The sequence below is a fragment of the Chiloscyllium plagiosum genome, chromosome 3, assembly GCF_004010195.1.
Source record: "Chiloscyllium plagiosum isolate BGI_BamShark_2017 chromosome 3, ASM401019v2, whole genome shotgun sequence".
Taxonomy (NCBI): Eukaryota; Metazoa; Chordata; class Chondrichthyes; order Orectolobiformes; family Hemiscylliidae; genus Chiloscyllium; species Chiloscyllium plagiosum.
The window spans coordinates 116918762-116943982 of NC_057712.1; the positions used below are offsets into that span (position 1 = coordinate 116918762).

The 25221-nt window shown below is 41.9% G+C and overlaps 1 protein-coding gene across 1 annotated transcript in view; it reads right to left on the reverse strand.

The window, feature by feature from the left end:
- Positions 1-25221, reverse strand: part of nphp1 (nephronophthisis 1) — a 151044-nt gene that overhangs the window by 37091 nt on the left and 88732 nt on the right. The window contains exons 11-15 of the mRNA XM_043687174.1: positions 17787-17919; positions 17572-17589; positions 16303-16355; positions 4558-4668; positions 3882-3964 (exon numbers count right to left, since the gene is read on the reverse strand). Of these exons, the coding sequence (XP_043543109.1) occupies positions 3882-3964; positions 4558-4668; positions 16303-16355; positions 17572-17589; positions 17787-17919 (398 nt within the window). The remainder of the gene's footprint in view (positions 1-3881; positions 3965-4557; positions 4669-16302; positions 16356-17571; positions 17590-17786; positions 17920-25221) is intronic.

Genomic DNA, 25221 nt, shown 5'->3' on the forward strand with positions numbered 1-25221 from the left:
TTTTGAAGGATCTCCCCTGTTTTTAGTGTGCTGTACCTGACATATGCTTCCTTCTGAAGAAGGGTCACTGGAACCAAAACATTAACTTTGATTTCTCTCCATAGATGCTGCCAGGCCTGCTAAGCTTTTCCAGCAATTCCTGTTTTTGGAATACATGTTTCCTTCTTTTTCTTTATCAAACTCTCAATATTCCTTGACATCTAGGATTCCTGAGTTGTTGTCCTTGTCCTTCACTCTTAGAGGTATACATTGGCCCTGAATTCTCACTCTACTACTTTTAAAAGATTCCCACTTCCCAAATGTAGATTTACCAGCAAGTTGCTGCTCCCAGACTATGTTTGCCAGATCATGATTAATGATACTGAAATTGACCTTCCCTCAATTTAGACACTTAACTTTTGCACTGTGCTTATCACTTTCCATAATGACTTTTAAACTTAGAGTTATAGTCACTATCCCTAAAACGCTCACCCACTGAAAGTTCAACCACTTGTCCAGCTTTACAGGGTGGAATTGGCCTAGTGGTGTTATTGCTAGACCATTAACTAAAAGACCCATGTATATTTCTGGGACCTGCATTCAAATCCTGCCATGTCAGAAGGTGGAATTTGAATACAATTTTTAAAAATCTGGAATTAAGAAGAGTCTAATGGTGGCCATTAAACCATTGTGGATTGTTGAAAAAAAACCCATCTGGATCACTAATATTTTTCAAGGAAGGAAATCTGCCATTCTTATCTGGCCCAACCTACATGTGACTCCTGACCCACAGCAATGGGTCTTAATAATTAGGGATGGGCAATAAATGCTGGCTTAGCCAGCAATGCCCACTGGAAGTAATCTGGAGATTACAACTTTAGTAGTATTCCTCTTTAATTTACTACCTAACTCTTTCAACTCATGTTGCAGGATCTTATTTTGTTTTTTTACTCATGTCATTGTTAGTGGCATATACCACAATTGCTGGCTGTTCATCCTTCAGAATGCCCTGCAGCTGCTCTGAGACATCTCTGGCCCTGGCACCAGGGATGCAAAATATCATTTGAGTTTTTTGCTGTCAGAGAACCTCCTGTCAGCTGCCCCAACAATCAAGTCCTCTATCACCAAAACTTCTGCAGTCTTTATCGTCCCCCTGCTGTGCAGCTGAGCCAACAATAGAGTCACAAACTTGGCTGTTGCCCCTGACAGAACATCACTCATTCCCTGATAGTATCTAACACAGTATATCTGCTTGAGAGGGTTAGTCAGAGGGGACTCCTACGTTGCCTTCCCATGCTTTCTAGTCTTCCTGGTGGTCATCCAACACTTTTTAACCTGTGTAGCCCTTACTTGCAGTGTGACCAGCTCACTAAACATGCAATTCATAATGTCCTTAGCATCATAGATGCTCCACAGTGAGTCCACCCACAGCTCCAGCTACTCCATGTAGTCAATCAGGAGCTGCAGCTGAACACATTTCCTGTACACGCAGTTACCATGGACACTGAAAGTGTCCCTGACTTCCCACATATTGCAGGAAGAGCATTCCACAGGGCTGAGTTCTCCTGTCATTATGAAGCTTATGAACTACAAATATTAAACTAACAACCAATTACTCAACCTTACCCACTACTCATCAAATCAAATGTCTCTCTCGCTCTCTTTATTCTGCACAAAGTATAAACCATAAAAATAAGGGTTTTACTCTCTGTCACCCTCCTGGTACTACTCACTCAATCTCTAAAGCCTAAAGCTGATTCCTCTTCTCACGTCACTTTTTGAAACCTAAGGTCACCTCAGGATCTCTGTCTCTGGATTCAAAGAGGGTTTGCTCCACCTCATTTCCACTACTGCTCCACTGGGTTCTAATATGGGCCTCCACTTCTCAGGCTTTTATCTGGAAGCTCCGCAGCTGCTATTCACATTCAGGTTCACTCCAAAATGCTCTTGTCTAGTTGCTGCTCTGTGTTACACCCGGTGCTGCTCCTGGCATGCCTGCTGTAATCTTCATCGGGTTGATACACAGGGTGTTGGCAATGATAATTAGTTCATGAGGTTGCAATTCTGCTGCTGATAGTCCACAGTGCCTCCTGAATACCTTACTGGGTTTGTTTCAATTTCCCCTTTTATGTACATGGTAGGGTCTCACAACAGAATGAAGGGCATCCTCAATGATAAGACAGGACTTCATTTCCACTTCGTCTGTGAGGCGTTCACTCTCATTGATACTTTCATGGTCTGATGCATCTGTGGGAGATGGTAAGGATGTGGCCAACTAAGTTTCTCCCTACTGCTGGTTGCCTCAACAATTACAGCAGTCCTAGTCTAGCAGCTATATCTTTTCAGACTCAACCAGCTTGGTTCACTCAACCATGGTGCTCTAAGCCACTCTCACTGATGGACACTAAAATTCTCCACCCAGAAACTTTCTGCTCTTGCTACCCTGAGTAATTCATCTCCTGAGGCTGGGGGGAATGTCACATGGTAATTAGCAGGATATTTCCTTGCCCATGTTTGCCTTAATGACATGAGACCCCATGGGGTCTGTCATCATCCACAGGGAAAAGAAATGTCCTTCTCTCTAGGTCAGAAGATGATCCAGGGAGACAATGCTAAAGCATGGTACTGCTATATAATGCCTGAATGTTTAAGTCCTTGCAACTTTAGAACATCTTACCTATGTGGTTTTACATTCACATGCATGCATCATAAGTTGACAAAACATATTGGGAAACCCAACCCAACCTAACTGGAAGTCCCTTCTGCTTTTTGGGCCTACCATGACACTCAGCCTCAGAAGAGAAAATTCATCCAATCGTCTCTGTTCTCAATGACCTATGTCTAGATTAGAGTGGTGCTGGAAAAGCACAGCAGGTCGGGCAGCATTTCCTGCTCCTCGGATGCTGCCTGACCTGCTGTGCTTTTCCAGCACCACTCTAATTTAGACTCTGGTTTCCAGCATCTGCAGTCTTGGTTTTTAACCCTCTCAATGACCTATGTTAGTTTCCAGTCTGGCATCACTTCAATCTTAGAATTTTCATCTCTGTTTTCAAATTTCCCCTTGGTCACGTCTCTCCTCACTTCTGTAAACTCCTACAACCCCCCTGAGCTCTATGCATTTCCCCATTTCTGGTCTCTTATGCAAACCATTTTTGTGTTCCACCACTGGTTGCCATGTCTTCTGCTGCTTAAGCACTAATTTCTGGAATTCTCTCCCTAAACATCCTTAACCCACCATCCTCCTGTAGGATGGCTCCTTCTAGATCTTTGACTAAGCTGTTAGTCATTTCTTCAAAAGTTCTTAATGTAGTCCAGTGTCAAATTTTGGTTTCTTTTTAATTACATTAAAGGCACCAAATACATGAGGTGTAATTGTTGTTTGAGCTTGGTTATCATACTACCACTCGGGCCAGGAAATTGCTCTGGGTCATGAGTAGCATTCAGCAATCCAACTTGCATCATTAGATGCACAGTAAATGCTGCATTTGGTCACAATCCAACTTCCTGGCTATGTCCTTTAATTAATGAAGAGTTTTGCATTTTAATATAACATAATTTCTGGATCTTACTACGCCTATCCTATTTAAAATTTGATTATCAGATTTGAAATATAAATGCTCCGTAAAATGTTGACATATAAACATTTTATGAAGCAAATGTGAGTTGAAAATTGAATCTACATCTAGGACTGTTACTAATCTCAGGGTGTATATTCTCAACTTGGGGAAGAGAAACAAAACCAACCTCTTTCACATCTTAAAGAACATGGTTCACATATGGACAATATTGTCAGCTATTCAACAAGAAAATATTGCTAAAAACTCATTAATAATTACGTACAAAGTTAAGATTTGCTTTCATTTTTCCAATAATTGAGAACTGCTTGACAAACATGTATTTACCTGTGAGGAACAGCATCTCCATTAGCAGTAAACAGCTGTAGAAAAGCCCATCCACAACTTAACTCCCCTTGGTGTCCAGTTGCCTGTGTTGTGGAAAAGGCTCAGTTAAAAAACATCCATAACGTAAGGGAAAAATATGTTTTGTTCAAGCTCAAACATAAAAGAACAGAGCAATAAAAGTAATACAAGTCAGTATTTTGACTCCAATATGACTCTTCTGTGAAATGGAAGGGGGCCCGAAATGTCCCATCCCACTTTTCAACAACATAAAACTATCATTTTTGCAGCTCCCTTCAGTTCTAAAGAATAGTCATATCATACTGAAAATGTCAAATCTGTTTCTCCACAATACTGCCATACCTGCTGAGTTTTTACATCTCCTGTTTTCATTTCAGATCTCCAGCAGCTGCAATTCTTTTAAGAAAAGTACTGCACTATATTTCAATTTTAATTCAAATACTGCTAGGTTAATCACATTAAGGCATAAGTAAATAATTCCTGCACTGTCATTTCATTCAATTAAGCAGTCTATCTACTTACAGAAAATCCATTGTATTTCAAATTAATTGTCATTTAACTGAGTAAAAGGCAATTCTACATGATATTCAGATTGTTCTGGAGTTGCAAACTGTACTAAAGTTGTCAATTATCAATCAACGTTTTGTATTTAACTTACAGTACGAAAGTAGGTAACACCTAGCTCAAACAGAATACCAATATTTGAAGATTGGGAATTCGACCGAACAAAGCAATCACCATCCACCATGCTAGGAAGTATACCAGTAACCTGAAACAATTGAAGAAAATTATTTTATTGTTACAATACTATATTAATAGCTTTATGCTTTATATTTCAATAATTAAATCTCCCTGTTGACACAGTGAAGTACAAGGTATAAATCAGGATATAATGGAGGCTTGTAAGAGACACTAGAATAATCACAGGTGATTTTAATCTGCATATTGAGTGAACAAATGAGATGAGCAAAGGTAACACAGACCACAAGTAAAAAGACTGTATCAGCAGTTGTTTTGTAGAATAGTATGTTGTGGAGCCTGAGAAGGTCAGTGGTCAGCAGTGAAAGGCCCATGTATATTATTTCATAACATTCAGCAAAAATTATTCTGTTCAAAACAAAAAGGACTTGATGAGAAGAGTGAACAACCCGTGGTTAACATAGACTGTGAAGGAGAGCATCTAATCAAAAGCTAAGACATGCAAAATGGTAAACTAGAGGCAGGCCAGAGGATTGGAATTTTGTTTTTAAATGAAAGAGCTGCAGATAATTCAAAAAGTAATAAAGAGGAAGAAAACTGATGCTGAGGGAAAGTAGCGAAAAATATAAAGGCAAACAGTAAAAGCTTCGTTGAGTAAATAAAAGAATAACAAAGTTAAGTGTGGGACCACTAGAGGATGCAACGAGGCAATTAATAACAGGGAATAGGGAAATGTCAGGCAATTAATATTTTACATTAATCTTCACGGAGGAGGACACTATAAACATCCCAAAGAGAACAGAGTAGCCAGGGGCTAATAGGAGCTATGATCCGCTATGAGGAACAAAGTATTTGACAAACTAATGGGACTGAAAGCAGACATGTTGCCAGGATCGAATGTCATAGGGTCATAGAGGTACATGATGGAAACAGACCCTTCGGTCCAACCTGTCCATGCTGACCAGATATCCCAACCCAATATAGTCCCACCTGCCAGCACCCGGCCCATATCCCTCCAAACCCTTCCTATTCATGTACCCATCCAAATGCCTCTTAAATGTTGCAGTTGTACCAGCCTCCACCACTTCCTCTGGCAGCTCATTCCATACACGTATCACCCTCTGTGTGAAACAATTGCCCCGTAGGTCTCTTTTCTATCTTTCCCCTCTCACCCTAAACCTATGCCCTCTAGTTCTGGTTCCCCGACCCCAGGAAAAAGACTTTGCTATTTACCCTATCCATGTCCCTCATAATTTTGTAAACCTCTATAAGGTCACCCCTCAGCCTCCAACGCTTCATGGAAAACAGCCCCAGCCTCTTCAGCCTCTCCCTATAGCTCAAATCCTCCAACCCTGGCAACATCCTTGTAAATCTTTTCTGAACTCTTTCAAGTTTCACAACATCTTTCCAATAGGAAGGAATGACCTGTTTCCAAGGGTACCAATGAGACCATACCTGCAGTATGTTCATACTTTCATCCCCATAATTAAGAAAACACTGGTAGCATTTGGAAAGACTAGGCTAATTCCTAGGATGAAGGATTTAACTTACCAAAACAGCAACATTCATGCCACATAAATGCCAGGCAGTGACCATCTCCAATAAGAGACAATCTATCCACTTTCCTTTGACATTTGATGATGTTACCATCACCGAATTCCCTTGCCATCAATATACTGGGGGTTACTATTGACCAGAAACTCAATTGGACTTGCCATTTAAATAGAGTGGCTACAAGAACAAGTCAGAGGCTAGGAATACTGTAGAGAGTAACTTATCTCCTGACTCTACAAAGCCTGCCCAAAATCTAAAGGGCACAAGTCAGGAGTGTGATTTTATATTCTCCCACTTGCAGTTTCAACTCCAACCACACTCAAGAAATTTCACACCATCCAGGAAAAAGCAGCCCACTTGACAGGGATTAAATCCACATGCATCGACTCCTTCCACTACTCAGTGGGACCCGAATGTACTATCTACAAGATGCACGGCAGAAATTCACCAAAGCGCCTTCCAAATTCATGACGAAAGGCAGCAGATACAGAAGAACCTCGATTATCCAAACAAGATGGGCAGGCAGTATTTTGTTCAGATAATTGATTATTTGATTAATTTATTCAAAGCCTCTCCTCTGAGGCTCGGAGTTTTCTGAAGTTGTCTTTTTCCTTGCTTGGCCTGCCTTGCTCCCTCTCGCTGCCTCAGGGTTTGTTTCCGAGCAGACACTCACTTGTGTGTAAAGGAGCTGCAACATTGCTGAAGCACACCACCCACCCACCATCACCACTCCCTCCCCACCCCCCACCCCTCCCCTTCTCCAGCCATCAGTTCAATGGGATTGACACGGTGTGCACTGGTTAGGTCCGCTCCCCATTCAGGAGACTGGGCGGCAGCACAATGCGCACAAGCCCCCGCTCCCCCATCTGATCCTACCCACTCCCGCCAACCCCCCTTGTGTCCCCGCCACCTGTTGCACCCCATCTTCTCATGGGTAACTAGGGACTAGCAGTAAATGCTGGCCAGCCAGCGATGCCTATGCCCCACAAGTTAAGAGACTTTTGTTCATTAGAGTTTATAAGAATGAGGCAAAATCTTATTGAAACTAACAAGATGCTGAGGGGGATATTTTGTTCACACATGGGATATAGACTGGACCAGCTTATTGCCACTCCCGAGTTGTCCATGTGCTGTAAATAGATCCACAAAGCCATTAGGGAGAGAATTTCAGGATTTTGACGCAGTGATGCAGAAGGTATGGTGATATACATCCAAGTCAGGATGGTGAGTGGTTTGGAGGGGAACTTGAAAGCACTATTGTTCTCATGTATCTGTTGTTCTTGTTCTTCTGGATTGAAGCGGTCATTGTTTTGGAAGGTGCTATCTAAGGGGCTTCGGTGAATTTCTGTAGTACAACTTAGAGATGGTACACAATGCTGCTATTGAACATCTACAGTGGATAGAGTGCTAATTAAACAGGTTGCTGTGTCCTGGATGATGTCAAGCTTCTTGAGAGTTGTCGGAACTGCACTCTTCCAGGAAAGTGGGAAGTATTCCATCACACTTTGGCCTTGTAGACGGTGACAGAATTTGGGGAGTCAAGAGGAGAGTTGTCACTGAAGGATTCCTGACCTCTGACCTGCTCTTGTAGCCACAGTATTTATATGCGATTTTGGAGAAGATTTATAGCTCAGGTTGTGGATCAGGTTGTAAGTTTACTCGCTGAGCTAGTAGATTTCTTCTCAGATGTTTCATCACCATGCTAGGTAACATCATCAGTGAGCTTCTGATGAAATGCAGGTGTTCTGTCCCGCTTGCTATTTATTTTTCTTGGTCTGTCATGGTGGGTGATGTCACTTCCAGTTCTTTTTTGAGAGGTTAGTAAATTGGATCCAAATCGAAATGTTTGTTAATGGAGTTCAGGTTTGAATGCCAGGCCTCTAGGAATTCCCGTGCATGTCTTTGTTTAGCCTGTCCCAGGCTGGATGTATTGTCCCAGGCTGGATGTATTGTCCCAGTTGAACTGGTATCCCTCTTCGTCTGTGTGTATGGATACTAGTGATAGTTGGTCATGGTCCTTTGGTGGCTAGTTGGTGCTCATGTATCCTGGTAGCTAGTTTCCTGCCCATTTGTCCAATATAATGTTTATGCAGTCCTTCCAGGGTATTTTGTATTTGATGTTCATTCTGCTGGTTGTTGGCATGGGTTCCTTTAAATTCATCAGGAGCTGTTTCAGAGTGGTGGTAGATTTGTGGGCTACCATGATGCGTAGGGCTGGAGTAGTCTGGTTGTCATCTCCGAGATATCTTTAATGTATGGCTGGGTGGCTACCATGTCTGAGTATGTTGTGTCTTCTTGTTTAGGTCTATCGTGTAGGACTTAGCGGACTGCGCTTATCAGGTACGCATTGGTCCTAAATAGATTGCATAAGTGTTTTCCTTGGCTTCTCTTGGTTCCTGGGAGCTGCAGTGTCTTGTGGCTTGTTTAAATAATGTCTTGATGCGGCTCTGTTTATGGGTATTGGGATGATTGCTCCTGTAGTTGAGTATCTGGTCAGTGTTTGTGGCTTCCTGTAAATGCTAGCCTGCAGCTCTTCATTGGCTTTTCATTCCACTGTGATGTCGAGGAAGGGGATTATTGTTTTCTTCCTCTTTGGTGAAACTTTATACTGGTAAGGATGCTGTTTGTCTTTGTGACTTTCTTCTAATTTGTTGCGTTTCATCATGATAAATGTGTAATTCACATAGCGAACCCAAAGCTTGGGTTGGATCATGGGAAGGGCTGTTTGTTCTCAGCTCCGCATAACTGCTTTTGCTAAGAGTCCTGATATTGGTGATCCCATTGGCATCCCATTGATTTGTTTGTAGGTCTTGTCATTGAAGGTGAAGTGAGTTGTGAGCCACAAGTCTACTAGTCTGAGTATGCAATCCTTGCTGATGGAGTTGGTGTTGTCAGGTGTTTATGTCCTTGGTTCGTCTAGCAGTGAGGCCAGTGTTTTTTTGGATAGGGTGATGTTTATTGATGTGAATTGGGCTATCATGTCCAAAGAAACCATGACCTCATCAGGTTGTACCTTGGCACCTTTGATGATGTTAAGGAATTCCTGGGTGGACTGGATGGACTGGTTTGAATCTTCTACTAGGTGTTTCAGTTTGCATTGCAGTTCCTTTGCTAGTCTGTATGTTGATGTACCAGGTAGTGAGACTATGGGTCTGAGGTGCGGGTTGCCTTGTTTATGTACCTTTGGTAATCCATAGAAACAGGGCGTATTGAATCCTTCAGGTTTCACCTGTCTCGTGAAGTTTCTTCAGGGTTGCTGTAATATGGTTTTCTTGCTGTGGAGTTGGGTCCATCGCCACCTGTTGGTAGGTATCAGTATCTGCGAGTAGTGCGGTTTTATTTTCAATGTAGTGTGCTCTGTTCAGGATGACAGTCATGCGCCTTTTGTCTGCCGGTAGGATTACGATTCCAGAAAAAGAACTGGAAGTAATATCACCCACCACAATAGACCAAGACAAATAATTAGCAAGTGGGACAGAACACCAGCACTTCATTGAAGGCTCACTGATGATGTTACCTAGCATGAGGACAAAATGTCTGAGAACAAATCTACCAGCTTAGCGAGCAAGCTTACAAACAGTATTTATATGGTTAGTCCAGTGGAATTTCTGGTCAATACTAATCCAAAGATGTTGATAAGGGGTTCAGAGATGGTATTGCCATTGAATGTCAAGGGCTAACAGACGGATTGCCTTCCATTGGTGATGGACATTGCTTAGTATTTGTCTTGCGCAATCTGTGGAGGACATGGAAGACATAAAATGTGGGTATATAGATGATGACATCTTGAAAAATGTCCATATCACAGAGGAGGAGGTCTTGAAATGCATAAAAGTGGATAAATCCCCAAGACCTGATCAGGTGTACCCTAGACCTCTGTGGTAAGGCTAGAGAAATGATTGCTGGGTCCCTTGCTGAGATATTTGTATCATCGACAGTCACAGGTGAGGTGCTGGAAGACTGGAGGTTGGCTAACATGGTGCCATTGTTTAAGAAGCGTGGTAAGGACAAGCCAGGGAACTACAGACCGGGAAGTCTGACGTCGGTGGTGGGAAAGTTGTTGGAGGGTTTACATGTATTTGGAAAGGCAAGGACTGATTAGGGATAGTCAACATGGCTTTGTGCATGGGAAATCATATCTCAAGAACTCGATTAAGTTTCATGAAGCAGGAACAAAGAGGACTGATGAGGACAGAGCGTGTGATCTATGCAGAATTCAGTAAGGCATTCGGCAAGGTTCCTCATGGAAGAATAGTTAGTAAGGTTAGATCTCATGGAATACAGGGAGAACTAGCTATTTGGATACAGAATTGGCTCGTAGGTAGAAGACAGAAGGTGGTGGTGGAGGGTTGCTTTTCAGACTGGAGGCCTATGACCAGTGGTGCTCGGTCCACTGCTTTTCGTCATTTATATAAATGATTTGGATCTGAACATAGGAGGTATACTTAGTAAGTTTGCAAATGTCACCAAAATTGGTGGTCTCGTGGACAGCGAAGAAGGTTACCTCAGAGAATAACGGTATCTTGATCAGATAGGCCAATGGGCTGAAGAGTGCGGATGGTTTTTAAATTTAGATAAATGCGAGGTGCTGCATTTTGGAAAGGCAAATCAGAGCACAATTTATACACTTAATGGTAAGGTCCTGGAGAGTGTTGCTGAACAAAGAGATCTTGCAGTGTAGGTTCACAGTTCCTTGAAAGTACAGTCGCAGGCAGATAGGGTAGTGAAGGAGGCATTTGGTATGCTTTCTTTCATTAGTCAGAGCACTGACTATAGGAGTTGGGAGGTCATGTTGCGGCTGTACAGGACATTGGTTAGGCCACTTTTGGAATATTGCGTGCTTTTCTGGTTTTCTTCCTATTGGAAGGATGTTGTGAAACTTGAAAGGGTTCAGAAAAGATTTATAAGGAAATTGCGAGGGTTGGGGGATTTGACCTATAGGGGGAGGCTGAATAGGCTGGGACTGTTTTCCCTGGAGTGTCAGAGGCTGAGGGGTGACATTATAGATGTTTATTAAAACATGAGGGGCATGGATAGGATAAATAGGCAAAGTCTTTTCCTTGGGGTGGCAATGTCCAGAACTACAGGGTATAAGTTTAGGGTGAGGAGAAAGATATAAAAGGGACCAAAGGGGCAACGTTTTCACACAGAGTGGTGCATGTATGGAATGAGCTTCCGGAGGTTGGTACAATTACAGCATTTAAAAGGCATCTGGATGATTTGAACAGGAAGGGTTTAGAGCGATATGGGCGAAGTGCTGGCAAATGGGATTAAATTAGGTTAGGATCGCTGATCAGCATGGACGAGTTGGACCGAAGGGTCTGTTTCCGTGTACATCTCTATGACTCTAAATGTTACTGTAATTTTTCAGCCAAAGTCTCGAAAATTTTATAGGGCTTTCTGCATTTGGACATGGATTACTTCGGTATTTAAACTGCTGCAAATCATGCTGAAGATGGCGACGGCATCAGTGACGGCATTATCTTTCTTATGATGGAGGGAAGATCATTCATGAAGCAGCTGATGATGGTTGGGTCTGGGACACTACCCCGAGAAGTTGCTGCAGAAGTGTCCTGGAGCTGGAATGACTGACCACCAACAATCACAACCATTCTTTGTGCCAGACAGAACTTCAATTGTCTAATTCCCAATGATTCCAGTTTTGCAAGGCTCCTTGATGACACATTCAAAAAGTGTGGCACTGAAAAAGCACGACAGATCAGGCAGCATCTGAGGAGCAGAAGGGGAGTTAACTTTTGGGTATAAGCCCTTCATCATCCTTGACACTACACCTGATTAAATGCAACCTTGATGTCCAAGAAAGTCACTCTCATCTTACTCCTGGAATTCAGCATTTTTGTCTATGTTTGAACCAAGGAGAAGAAAATTAGGACTGCAGGTGCTGGAGATTAGATTCGAGAGTGGGGTGCTGGAAAAGCAGAGCAGGTCAGGCAGCATCCGAGGAGCAGAAGAATTGACATTTTGGGCATAAGCCCTTCATCAGAAATCGGAGGCTGTAATGAGGTCAGGAGCTGGCTGTGCCTGGCGGAACAGTCTAGATGTTGGTGAGCATAGTATTGGTGAACAGGTGCTCACATGACACTAAATTTAGAAGAATTAGAAACTGAGATGAGGTCAGTGTAGAACTTTAAACAGACATTGACAAGTTAGTGACGTGGGTGGATAGGTGGCAGAGAAGTGTGAGGTGATGCACTTTGGTCAAAAGAATACTGAAAGACAATATAAAACTCAGGGCACAATTCTAAAGGGGGTGCAGAAGGACTTCACTTGGATGTATATTTTCACAAATTATTAAAGGTGACGGGATAGTTAGGTAGAGCATTCAGTGTTCTCAGCTTTATTTAGAGTCATACAGTCCTACAGCATAGAGATAGGTGCTTTGACCCAAACTAGTCCATGCCGACCAAAATGTCCACCATTTCCTTGCATTTAGTGCATATCCTTCTAAACCTTTCTTCTCCATGTTTTTATCCAAATGCCTTTTAAATGTCGCTAATGTACCTGCCTCAACAACTTCTGCAGGCAGCTCATTCCATAAACATACCACCGTCTGTGTAAAACATTGCCCTCAGGTTCCCTTTTATTTTTTCCCCTCTAACCTCAAACTGATACCCTCTCGACCACGATTCCCCAATCCTGGCAGAAAGACTGAGTGCATTCAAGCTATCCATGCCTCTCATACTCTTATACATTTCTATAAGATTCCTCCCTCAGTATCCCATGCTCTAAAGAAAAAAAATTCCTAGCTTGACCAACCTCTCTCTATAACTCAGCCGTTGAGTCATGGCAACATCCTTGTAAATTTCTTCTGCACTTTTTCCAGTTTCATAATATCCTTCCTATAGCAAGGTGACCAAAACTGAACACAATACTCCAACTGAAGCCTCACCAATATTCTGTACAACTGCAACACAAATTGCCAAATTGTGGAACGCAAGTCTTGAGTACTATTGCCGGAATGTTGTCAGTGCGCATATCTTGGTAAATGTGAGGTCTTCCATTTTGGTAGGATTAACTGCAAAATGGGTTATTAATTAAATGGTGAAAAGTTGCAGCATGCTGATATGCAGAGGGATCTGCATGTCGTTGTTCATAAGTCTCAGAAAGTTGGTTTGCAGATAATAAGAAGGCAAATGGAATATTGTCTTTCATTGCTGGAGAGATGGAGCTTAAAATAGGGAGGTTATGCTGCAGCTCTATGGGAGTGCTAGTGAGGCCACACCTGGAGTACTGAGTCCAGTTTTCGTCTACTTACTTGACAAAGGATGTACTGGCACTGGAGTGGGGGCAGAGGAGGTTCATTAGGTTGATTCCGGAGTGGAGAAGGTTGGCTTATTAGGAGAGATTGAGTGGACTGGGAACATACTCATTGGAATTTAGAAGAATGTGGGGGTTCTTATCGAAACATATAAAATTATGAAAGGAATAGATAGGCTAGAAGCAGGTAGGCTGTTAACACTAACAGGTGAAACTAGAACTAGGAGGCATAGCCTCAAAATAAAGAGGAGCAAACTTAGGACTAAGTTGAGGAGGAACTTCTTCACACAAAGGGTTGTGAATCTGTGGAATTCCCTGGCCAGTGAAACAGTTGAGGCTACTTCATTGAACGTCTAGATTTTTTAACAGTAAAAAAATTAAGGATAATGGTAAGCAGGCAGATAAGTGGAGCTGAGTCCACAAAAAGACCAGCCATGATCTCACTGAATGGGAGAACAGGCTCGATGGGCCAGACAGCCTACTCCTGCTTCTATTTCTGATGTTTTTATGTTCCCAGAGGGTTGTAAATGTTTGGAGTTCTCTACCTCAGAGAATTGAGGCTAAATCATTGAAGGTATTTAAAGAGAATAGGTAGATAGATTTTTGAAACACCTGGGAGTTGAGGACAATGAGGAACTGACATGAAAGAAGAATTATAGAATCACTAAAATGTTGAAGCAGGATATTCAGCCCAGTGAGTCCTCACCGACCCGCTGAAGAGCATCTCACTCAGACTCACCTCCCTACCCTATCCCCATAACTCCACATTTCCCATGTATCACCTGCACATTCACGGACACAATGGAAAATTTAACATGGCCAATCTGCCTAACGTGCACATCTTTGGACTGTGGGAGGAAACTGAATCACTCAGAGGAAACATGCAGACAAAGGGAGAATATAGAAACTCCATAAAGACAGTCACTCTGAGAGTGGAATTCAACCTAGGTCCCTGGCGCTATGAGGCAGCAGTGCTAACCACTGAGCCTCCATGCTACGAGCTGAAATTGAGACAGATCAGCTGTAACAGGACAGATTTGAGGGGCCAAATGGCCTACACTTGTTCATTTCTTTTAATGTTCTCATGAGGGTCCACAGTTTAGAAACAAAGGATTCCCAGTTAACAGCAGAAAGTCATTAGTTTTTGAAATTTCTTCCTGCAGAGAGTAAGTGGGGGCTGGTTCATTCAAGGTTGAGTTAGACAGACTTGTGATCCACAAGAGAATCAAGGGCTGTAGGAGGAAAATTAGAGTTGAAATCACCAGCAGCTCAACAGCTATGATCTTACTGAACAGTGGAGTACATTGGAGATGCCAATTTGCCAACCTCCTTCTTTCATTCATAAGGGCTTACGATCTACTATGATCTTAACTAACATTTCTTCTCTGATAACACTTCATTAAAAGTAGAATATTTTATATTTATCTCATTACTTTGTTGAATATTGTGTTCTAAATGATTGAATAAAAACAATGCAAAATAATTCATGTATGTAATATTTCTGATATATAGATGGTCCAGTTTAAAAACATACATCGAAATATCCTGTATTAAATGGTGAGTAAATACTATTCAAAACAGGACCAAGCTATTCGATTTATTAAGATCTACTGCAAATTTATGAATTAGGTAATGACTGTTTAAATTCTGTAGTCATTAAATATCCTTACATCTTTATTATTGTACTCATTGTGAACATGTTAACTGATTCTAACTGTTGCTTCTGCAAAAATGCATTTCACATTTTCAAAACCTGAACAGAGCCTGGGGAATATATGCATACACATCATGAAGTTGACCCAACAAACTAAGAAAATAGCTATTAAGGCCTGGTTGAAGATCCTCCCTCGTTGAATTTGTATAAGATTGGGAAGAGAAATTTTGGTGCCTCAGGGAATCAAGGGAGTGCGGAAAATAAAGTTCTTGCCGTTTTAGTTAGAGACAAGAGTACAAAAGTAAAGAAGTCACTATGAACCTTTATAAAACACTGGCTTCATTTCAACTGGACTGTCAGGAAGCATGTCAAAGGCAATGGGGAGGGTACAGTAAAAATTTTGGAGATGAGAGACTTTTGTTTTGTGAATAGAATAGTGAAGCAGACACTGTCCTCATTAGAAAAGGTACAGGGGAGACTGCAAAACAATATTAAAAATCATGAGTGAACTAGATAGAGTAGACATGGAGAAACAGTCCCATTACAGAGTACCTAAGGAGACAGATTTAAAATATCAGCAAAACAATCTGCACCTACATCAGGAAATGTTTCTTATGCAGCAAGTGGTTAGGATCTAGATCACACTGTAGACTCTATCAAGGCTTTGAAAACAGAATTGAATGATTGTCTGAAAAGGTTTGCAGGGGTATGTGGAGAATGTAGTGGAAGGAATGAATTAGCTGTGGTGCTCTCACTGACACCAACTGACAGAATGGGCTAAATAGCTTCCTTCTATGAACATAAACAGGAACAGGAGCCTATTGTGTCATTCAATACAATCATAGTTGACCTTTGGCTTCAACTCTACTTTTCGTGTGGCTTCCCAGTATCCCTTGATTCCCTGGGGCACCAAAATTTCTCTATCCAATTTTATACATATTCAACAAGGGAGGGTCCTCAACCCTCTGGGGTAGAAAATTCCAAAGATGCACAACTCTCCGAGTGAAGAATTCTTTGTTATCTCAATCCATAAGTATTTGGCTCCATACCCCAAAACTTATATTCTAGATTTCCCATGGAAATTCAGTTCCCTTTCCTTCAAACACCAATTTAATTCATTCTTAAGTACTGACATAGGCTCTGTTTAATCACAATCTATGACTGCACTTCATAACACCACAACTCTGTTAAAACAAAAGTAGTGGGAAGTAAACCTACCCTTGGAGAAAAAGTCCATGTTTTGGGATTCTTTGGTTGCCAGTGCTGAGAACCTGAAACAGGGTAACAATGAATAAGTATTAGTTACAGTGTGCAACATGGAATTGCTTCGGTCTGTCCTATCCCTTGCTTCCCCCAGTACATGTTTTCACAGACAATTATTTGGGCTATTTTGTAACCTACTATTTAGCTAAGCAAAAGTATTAAAAGTAGGCATGAATCTAAGTAACAGATTTCCTCAAGCTGTTTCAGGCCTCTTTATCACCGAACATAATGCCTCGGCACTGGATTACAGATCCAGCCTGAAAAGCCACAAACATCTAAGATAGAATTTGCCTTTTGAATTTCCCACATGATAAGTACCCCAACTATCAATGGGTGTAAGCATGTGTTTACGGGTTGAGGTCCCACTCAAAGGTCTCAATTTGAAGTGTGAAGGAAGGCTGCCCACAAGTCTTTGTGCCTCAGAGGTCAGGGCAAATGTAGTAAGGTGCTGTTGCCCTCACCCGCCATCCTCTTGCTTGAAAAATGCACTCTGCTCGCCCACTTCAATACTCCCTATAGGAAGGCATGAAGTTCCACCCATAGAGTCATAATGGCACAGAGGATTTCATTCAGTCAGACTGTCAGTCACACAGGGTGACTTACTTTGTGACCTAGTGAATGCTTCAAAAAATTCACTTACAATGAACAGATTACAATTTATAAATGCTCATTATCTTTTTATACTCAGTTCATTCCTTTCTCTTCCACGGCTCCCCAGTGCGCATTCAATCTGATCCAAACACCAGGTTATAACAACTTCAAATGGATAATACACTATGATTTTCTATATATCTTTCCAGCCCATCTTAAATACTGGAATGAATTGTCAATTCCCAAGCCAATGGGACAATACCTGAATCAAGAGTTTTGAAAAACTACAGCCAAAGTATCTATAACCCCATCATTTATTTCATTCCTTAGGTTGGAAACCATCAAGTTGTGGGAATGAGTTCCACTACAGACTTGAATACAAATTCTAGGTTGATACTTTAGTGCATAGATGAACATACCATCTTGTGAGGGAAACTTAAACTCAATGTCTCATAACCGAAATCATTATGGTGAAAAACAAGAGAATTCATCTGATGTTTAACTAATAAATATTCTACCATGAACTTTGCTTGGGCAAATTGTCTCACCTTTTTCCCAAAGTTATTTGTGCAAACTCTATGGAATTTGGCTCTATTCCTCCATTTCAACAATGATTAAATTAAAAAAAGGTACATGAATGAATAAAGCTCACTGGGTTATCTCGCATTTATGAAAGGCATTATACAAATGGAAGTCTTTCCTTCTTTCATTGGACTCCATTACTGGCAGTTGACTTGTGGAACCCAGTTGTCCTCTATGCAGCCTACACAGGCAACACTTTGTGCCTCGGTGATATAGACCACATTCTGCCTAGAAAGGTTCGATGAAGGACTGAACGAGTAGGTGACTTACCCTTTGACCATCAAAAAGGCAGAAACGAACCTGCCTGCTTAGCACCTGCACAGCAGACCCAGGTAAAGGAACCATTCTACAGCTCCACAATGTAAACGTATGTGATATATGTGTTTTCCTTGGACGGACCTGCAAATACCAAAATGAATAAAATGGAAAGAAAGGGGAGGTTATTAAAGTCTCCAGCACACAAAACAGGACACAGTGGTTGGAAACGATTAGGAATCAAACTTCTAACACACTGGATAAATGCATGATAATGGGAAGAGGGACGAGCAATATAGAACTGAAGGTACTGTATCTGAACGCATGCAGTAACAAAACAAGGTAAGTTGGCATCTGGTGCAGATTGAAATTGGCAGGCATGATGTGTGGTGGGCATCACGTAGACATGGCTACAAGGAGATCAGGACTGGGAACTAAATATCGAAGGATATACATCATATTGAAAAGACATGCATGTGGGCAGAGAGAGGTGGGTTTGCCTTATTAATAAGAAATGAAATTAAATTAATAGCAAGAAACGAAGTAGAGTCAGACGATGTAGAATCTGTGTGGTTTGGTTGAGGAAACGCAAAGTAAAAAAAACATAATGGGAGTTACGTGCAGGTCTCCAAACAGTAGTCAGGATTTGAGGCACAAGATACACCAGGAGATGGAAAAGATTTGTAGGAAAGGCAAAGTTACAGTGATCATGGGGGATTTCAATATGTAGGTGTGCAGTGGATCACAAGAAAAGGAATTTGTGGAATATCTACGAGATGACTTTTTGGACCAGCTTGTGGTGGAGCCCACTGGGGAACAGACAATTCTGGACTTAGTATTGTGCAATCAGGCAGATAAGGGAACTTAAGGTGAAGGAACCCTTGGAACCCTTAGGAGGTGGTGACCACAAAACAATAGAATTTACTCTGCAATTTGAGAGGAAGAAGGTGGAATCAGATGTAATGATATTACAGTTGAATAAAGTCAACTACAGAGGCATGAGGGTGGAGGTGACCTCTGGGAAAGGAACCTAGCAGGAAAGATAGTGGAACCACAATGGCAGGAGTTTCTGGGAGTAATTGGGGAGGTACAGCAAAAATTCATCCCTCAGAAAAAGCATACTAAAGGGAGGATTCATGAATGACAAGGAAAGACAGGAACAGCATAAAAGCAAAAGCAAAACCACATAGTGTGACAAAGGGCAGTGGGAAGACAGGATTAAGAAGCCTACAAAGTCCAACACGTGAGGTGCTGCATTTTGGGAAAGCAAATCTTAGCAGGCCTTATACACTTATGGTAAGGTCCTAGGGAGTGTTGCTGAACAAAGAGATCTTGGAGTGCAGGTTCATAGCTCCTTGAAAATGGAGTCGCTGGTAGATAGGATACTGAAGAAGGCGTTTGGTATGCTTTCCTTTATTGATCAGAGTATGGAGTTCAGGAGTTGGGAGGTCATGTTGCGGCTGTACAGGGCATTGGTTAGGCCACTGTTGGAATATTGCGTGCAATTCTGGTCTCCATCCTATCAGAAATATGTTGTGAAACTTGACAGGGTTCAGAAAAGATTTACAAGGATGTTGCCAGGGTTGGAGGGTTTTCGCGATAGGGAGAGGCTGAACAGGCTTGTGCTGTTTCCCTGAAGCATCAGAGGCTGAGGGGTGACCTTATAGAGGTTTACAAAATTATGAGGGGCATGGATAGGATAAATAGGCAGTCTTTTCACTGGGGTGGGGGAGTCCAGAATTAGAGGGCATAGGTTTAGGGTGAGAGGGGAAAGATATAAAAGAGACCTAAGGGGCAACTTTTTCACACAGAGGGAATGAGCTGCCATAGGATGTGGTCGAGGCTGGTACAATTGCAACATTTAAGAGGCATTTGGATGGGTATATGAATAGGAAGGGTTTGGAGGGAAATGGGCCAGGTGCTGGCAGGTGGGACTAGATTGGGTTGAGATATCTGGTCGGCATGGACAAGTTGAACCGAAGGGTCCGTTTGCATGTTGTACATCTCTATGACTCTATGACAATGAAAAAAGAAATAAGGAGAGAGAAGACTGAAAATGAGAGTAAGCTGGCTAGTAATATGAAAAAAGATTGCAAGAGTTTCTTTAGATATATAAAGGGCAGAAAGAGGCAAAAGTGGACATTGAGCTGCTGGAAAATGACACTTGAGAAGTAGTAATGGGGGACAAAGAAATGGCTGAGGAATTGAATAAGTACTTTGCGTCAGTCTTCACGGTGGAAGACACGAGTAATATTCCAAAGATTCAAGACAGTCGTGGTGCATAGGTGAGTATGGTGGCTATAATCATGGAGAAGGTGTGAGAAAAACTGAAAGGTCGTAAGGTGGATAAATCACCTGGACCAGATGAGCTACACCCCAGATTTCTGAAGGAGATAACTTGAGATAATGGAGGTATTACTTGTGATCTTTAAGGAATCACTGGAGTCCGTAAGGGTCCCAGAGGTTCAGAAAAGATTTACAAGGATGTTGCCAAGGTTGGAGAATTTGAGCTATGGGGACAGGCTGAATAGGCTGGGGCTGTTTTCCTTGGGGCATTGGAGGCTGAGAAGTGACCTTATGGAGGTTTATATAATCATGAGGGGCATGGATAGGTCTTTTCCCTGGGTGGGGGAGTCCAGAATTAGAAGGCATATGCTTAGGGTGAGGGTAAGATATAAAAGTGACCTAAAGGGGCAACTTTTTCATGCAGAGGGTGTTGCGTGTACGGTATGAGTTGCCAGAGAAAGTGGTGGAGGGGGTACAGTTACAGCATTTAAAAGGGGTTATGAATAGGAAGGGCCAAGTGCTGGCAAATGGGACTAGATCAGGTTAGGATATCTGGTCGGCATGGACAGGTTGGACCAAAGGGTGTGTTCTGTGCTGTATAGCTGTATGACTTGATGACTGGAAATTGTAAACCCTCCGTTTAAGAAGGGAGTAAGGCAAAAGACGGGAAATTACAGGCCAATTTGCCTGACCTTGGTCGTTTGTAAGATTTTGGAGTCCATTGTGAAGGATGAGATTTCTGAATACTTTGAAGTGCATGGTAAAATAGGGCAAAGTCAGTACGGTTTTATCAAGGGGAGATCATGCCTGACAAATGTGTTAAAGTTCTTTGAGGAGGTAATGAGCAGGTTAGACCAAGGAGAGCCAATGGATGTTACCTGCCTGGACTTCAAAGGCCTTTGTTAAGGTGGCATACAGGAGGCTGCTGATTAAGATAAGGGTCCATGGTATTGGAGGCAAGGTACTGCCATGGATAGAAGACTGGTTGTCTGGCAGAATGCAGAGAATGGGGGTAAAAGGGTCTTTCTCAGAATAGAAGCTGGTGACTGGTGGTGCTCCACAAGGGTCAATGCTGGACCACAACTTTTCACTTCATACATTTATGATGGAGATGAAGGAATTGAGGGCATTCTGGCTAGGTTTGCAGATGTTACAAGGACAGATGGAGGAACAGGTAGCATCAAGGTGGCAGGGAGACTGCAGAAAGATTTAGACAGGTTAGGAGAGTGGACAAAGAAGTGGCAGATGAAATACAACAGGGGTGAGATTAGACGCAATTCTAAATAGTGAGAAAATTCAGAAATCTGATGTGCAAAGAGACTTCTGAGTCCTAGTCCAGGATTCTCTTAAGGTAAACTTGCAGTTTGAGTCGGTAGTTAGAAAGGCAAATATAATGTTGCCATTTATTTCGAGAGGACTAGAATAGAAAAGCAAGGATGCACTTCTAATGCTTTATGTAGCCCTGGTCAGACCAAGTTTTGGAGTATTCTGAGCAATTTTGGGACCCATACCTCAGGAAGGATGTACTGGCCCTGGAGCGAGTCCAGAGGAGGTTCACAAGAAACATCCTAGGAATGAAAGGCTTAACATCTGAGGAACATTTGAGGACTCTGTGTCTATACTCGATGAATTTTAGAAGGATGGGGGGGTGGGGCATCGAATTGAAATTTACATAATACTGAACGGCCTGGACAGAGTGGACATTGGGAAGATGTTTCTACTGGTAGGAAAGACTAGGATCGGAGGGCACAGCCTTAGAGTAAAGGGAAGACCCTTTATAATGGAGATAAGGAGAAACCTCTTTAGCCAGAGTGGTGAATCTGTGGAATTTATTGCCACATAAGGCTGTGGAGGCCAGGTCATTGAGTACATAGACAGAGAGAGATAGGTTCTTGATTGTCAAGGGGATCAAAGGTTACAGGGAGAAAGCGGGAGAATGGGGTTGAAAAACTTATCAGCCATGATTGCATGGTGGAACAGACTCAATGGGCCAATAATTTCTGCTTCTATGTCTCATGGTCTCAGACCATAAGAGATAAGACTAATAGTAGGCTATTCAATGAGATCATGGCTATCTGATAACCTTGAAATTCCACTTTCCTGTCTTTTCTGCATAACCTTAATTCCCTTACTGATTAAACGCTGTCTGTCTCAGCCTTGAGTACATTATTGATTCAGTCTTGACAGCCCTCTGTGGCAAAGAATTTCACAGAAATGGAAACCTCTGAGAGAAGAAATTCCTCCTCATCCCTGTCTTAAATGTGTGACTCCTTTTTCTGGGATTATAATCTCTGGTTCGAGACTCTCCTACAAGGGTTAACAACCTTTTTGTAACTACCATCTCAAGTCCTCTAAGAATCTAGTATTTTTCATTAAAATCACCTGCCATTTGTCTATATTCTAAAGATGTGAGCAAGTTTCTGGATTCTGGGCAACAATCTGATTACTTGAAAAGTATACAAGAGAGTATACTATGTCAACAAATAGATGACCATACAAGCGACTGTGCACTGCTGGACCTAATTCTAGGGAATGAAGTCATAAAGGTGCTCAAGGTAACAGTGGGGCAGCATTTTAGTGATAGTGGCTACAACACCTATGGATAAAGAGAAAGATGCAACAAAGGACTCTGCATTGAGGTAAGACAGATTTTGTTAAAATAAGGCAGGCTCTGGTTAAAATAGACTGGGAATATGTTACATGACAGTAAATCTACAGCAGAGAAAGTGGAAGGCTTTCAAAAACTTAATAGGGGAGTACAAACCTAACATGTTCCCCTCAGGGTGAAACGTAGGAGCAACAAGCCCAGAGAACCATGGATATCTCAGACTATATAAAAAGGAAATGGGAGACATATAATAGATCCAAAGGGAGCAAAACAATAGAGGTGCGAAGGAGAATAGGAAGTGCAGGAATATCTCAGGAAAACAATTTGGAGAGCAGAGAGGAAGGCATAAGAAAACACTGGTGATTGGGGATAGTAAACGTGTCTTTGTAACAGTGAGCTGTTGTAACAGATCCAGTGGAATTTTTTGAGATGACCAAGCATTTGGCTGAAGGTAGAGCAGCTTATGTAGTTTGCCAAGGTCTCACATGGGAAATTGTTAAAGAAGGTAAATGTTCATGGGATCCAGGGTAACATGGCAAGATGGATTTAAAATTGGCATAGTGATAGGAGACAGAAGGTGGTGGTAGAAACCTATGAATGCAGCCTGATGTGCAGTGGCATGCCACAGGGATCGATGTTGGTTCCCTTATTGTTTGTGATATTCATAAATCATGTAGATGAGAATCTGGGAGGATGATAATTAAGTTTACGGATGACATAAACATTGACCAGCTGGTTGACAGAGAGGAGAAGCGTGTTCGGTGACAGGAAGTTACAACTGGATTGGTCAAATGGACCCTGATAAATGTGAGGACTTTGGAAGGAGAAAGAAGTATTCAATGAAGGACAAAACACTAGGAAGCTCAGAGAAACAAAAGGATCTTAGGGTACTTGCCCACAGATCCCTGAAGGTGGCAAAACGAGTTGGTCGGGCCATTAAGAAGGCATATGGAATGAGTTGCCAGAGGTGGTGGAGGAGCTAGGTACAATTACAACATTTAAAAACCATCTGGATGGGCTTGAATAGGAAAGGTTTAGAGGGATAGGGGCCAAATGCTGGCAAATGGACAAGAACAGTTTGGGATGTCTAGTCAGCATGGACGAGTTGGAGCGAAGGGTCTGTTTCCATGCTGTATTATTCTATGACTCGGTACTTTCTATATTCCTCTAAGCTTCCTAAAGTATCACTTTCTTTGAAATGGTAATAACTATATTTTTCTATTTTATCTTGCTCTGATGCTGCATGATAAACAGAAGACTTTAGTTTTGGCACCATCATTTTTCCTTGTGGGAACGTATCTAAACTATTCCAATAGAAGACAGTTTCAGTTGCCACTGTCCAAAGTGAATTGAAGGTTGTTCTAGTTGAGAATCTGCAAACTTTTCTGTGGCAGTAATAGTGTCCCTACCTCTGGCCTTGAGACTTGGGTTCAAATCCCATGGCACCAGAGGTATGTCGTAACACGTCTGAACAGACTGATTAAAAAGAGTTCTTGTGGGTAGTAGTAGTATCCCTACTGCTGAGTTAGTAGTATCCCTACTTCTGAGCCAGAAGGCCTGAGTTTAAGCCCCACCTGCTCAATAGGTATGGTATAACATCTCTGACAAGTCAATTAGAAAATTTCTTGACAATCTGTAGAATACTAACTCTCCCACCATCATCTCCAAATTTGGCTGTGATCTCTGAGCATCCTATAGAGGCTGCCAGCATGATGGGGAGCTGGATCTACATTCCTCCTCAAAACAAAAGCCCAAGAAAGCTAATGAATTAGGAAAACAAGCAGAACATCACAGAAGTGCTACAGAACAGAACACGAAATAAATTATAGTTTAGATCAGAGTGGTGCTGGAAAAGCACAGCAGGTCAGGCAGCATCCGAGGAGCAGGAAAATCGACGTTTCGGGCAAAAGCCTTTCATTAGGATTTCTGATGAAAGGCTTTTGCCCAAAACGTCGATTTTTCTGCTCCTCGGATGCTGCCTGACCTGCTGTGCTTTTCCAGCACCACTCTGATCTAAACTATAATTTATTTCATGTTCGGCTTTTGCCCGAAATGTTGATTTTCCTGCTCCTCGGATGCTGCCTGACCTGCTGTGCTTTTCCAGTACCACTCTGATCTAAACTCTGGTTTCCAGCATCTGCAGTCCTCACTTTTGCCGATGAAAGAAATTATATCCTACTCCATCAGAATTACACACAGCAATGAAAAAGGAAGCTAAAAATCACACAACACCAGGTTATAGTCCAACAGGTTTATTTGGAAGCACCAGCTTTTGCAGCGCTGCTCCTTCATCAGGTGGTTGTGGAGTATAAGGTTGTAAGACACAGAATTTACAGCAATTGTTTACGGTGTGATGTAACTGAAATTATAAATTGAAAAAGACTTGGATTGTTTGTTAAGTCTCTCATCTTTTAGAATGACTGTGTTGGTTTCAGTTCTTTCATACATAAATTGCAAAACATTTTTAAAAGTTACATTCTCAAATGAACTTTAACAATTGGTGTCATGTCAGCCCAGATAATGCATAAAACTATATGGAACCCATTCAATCT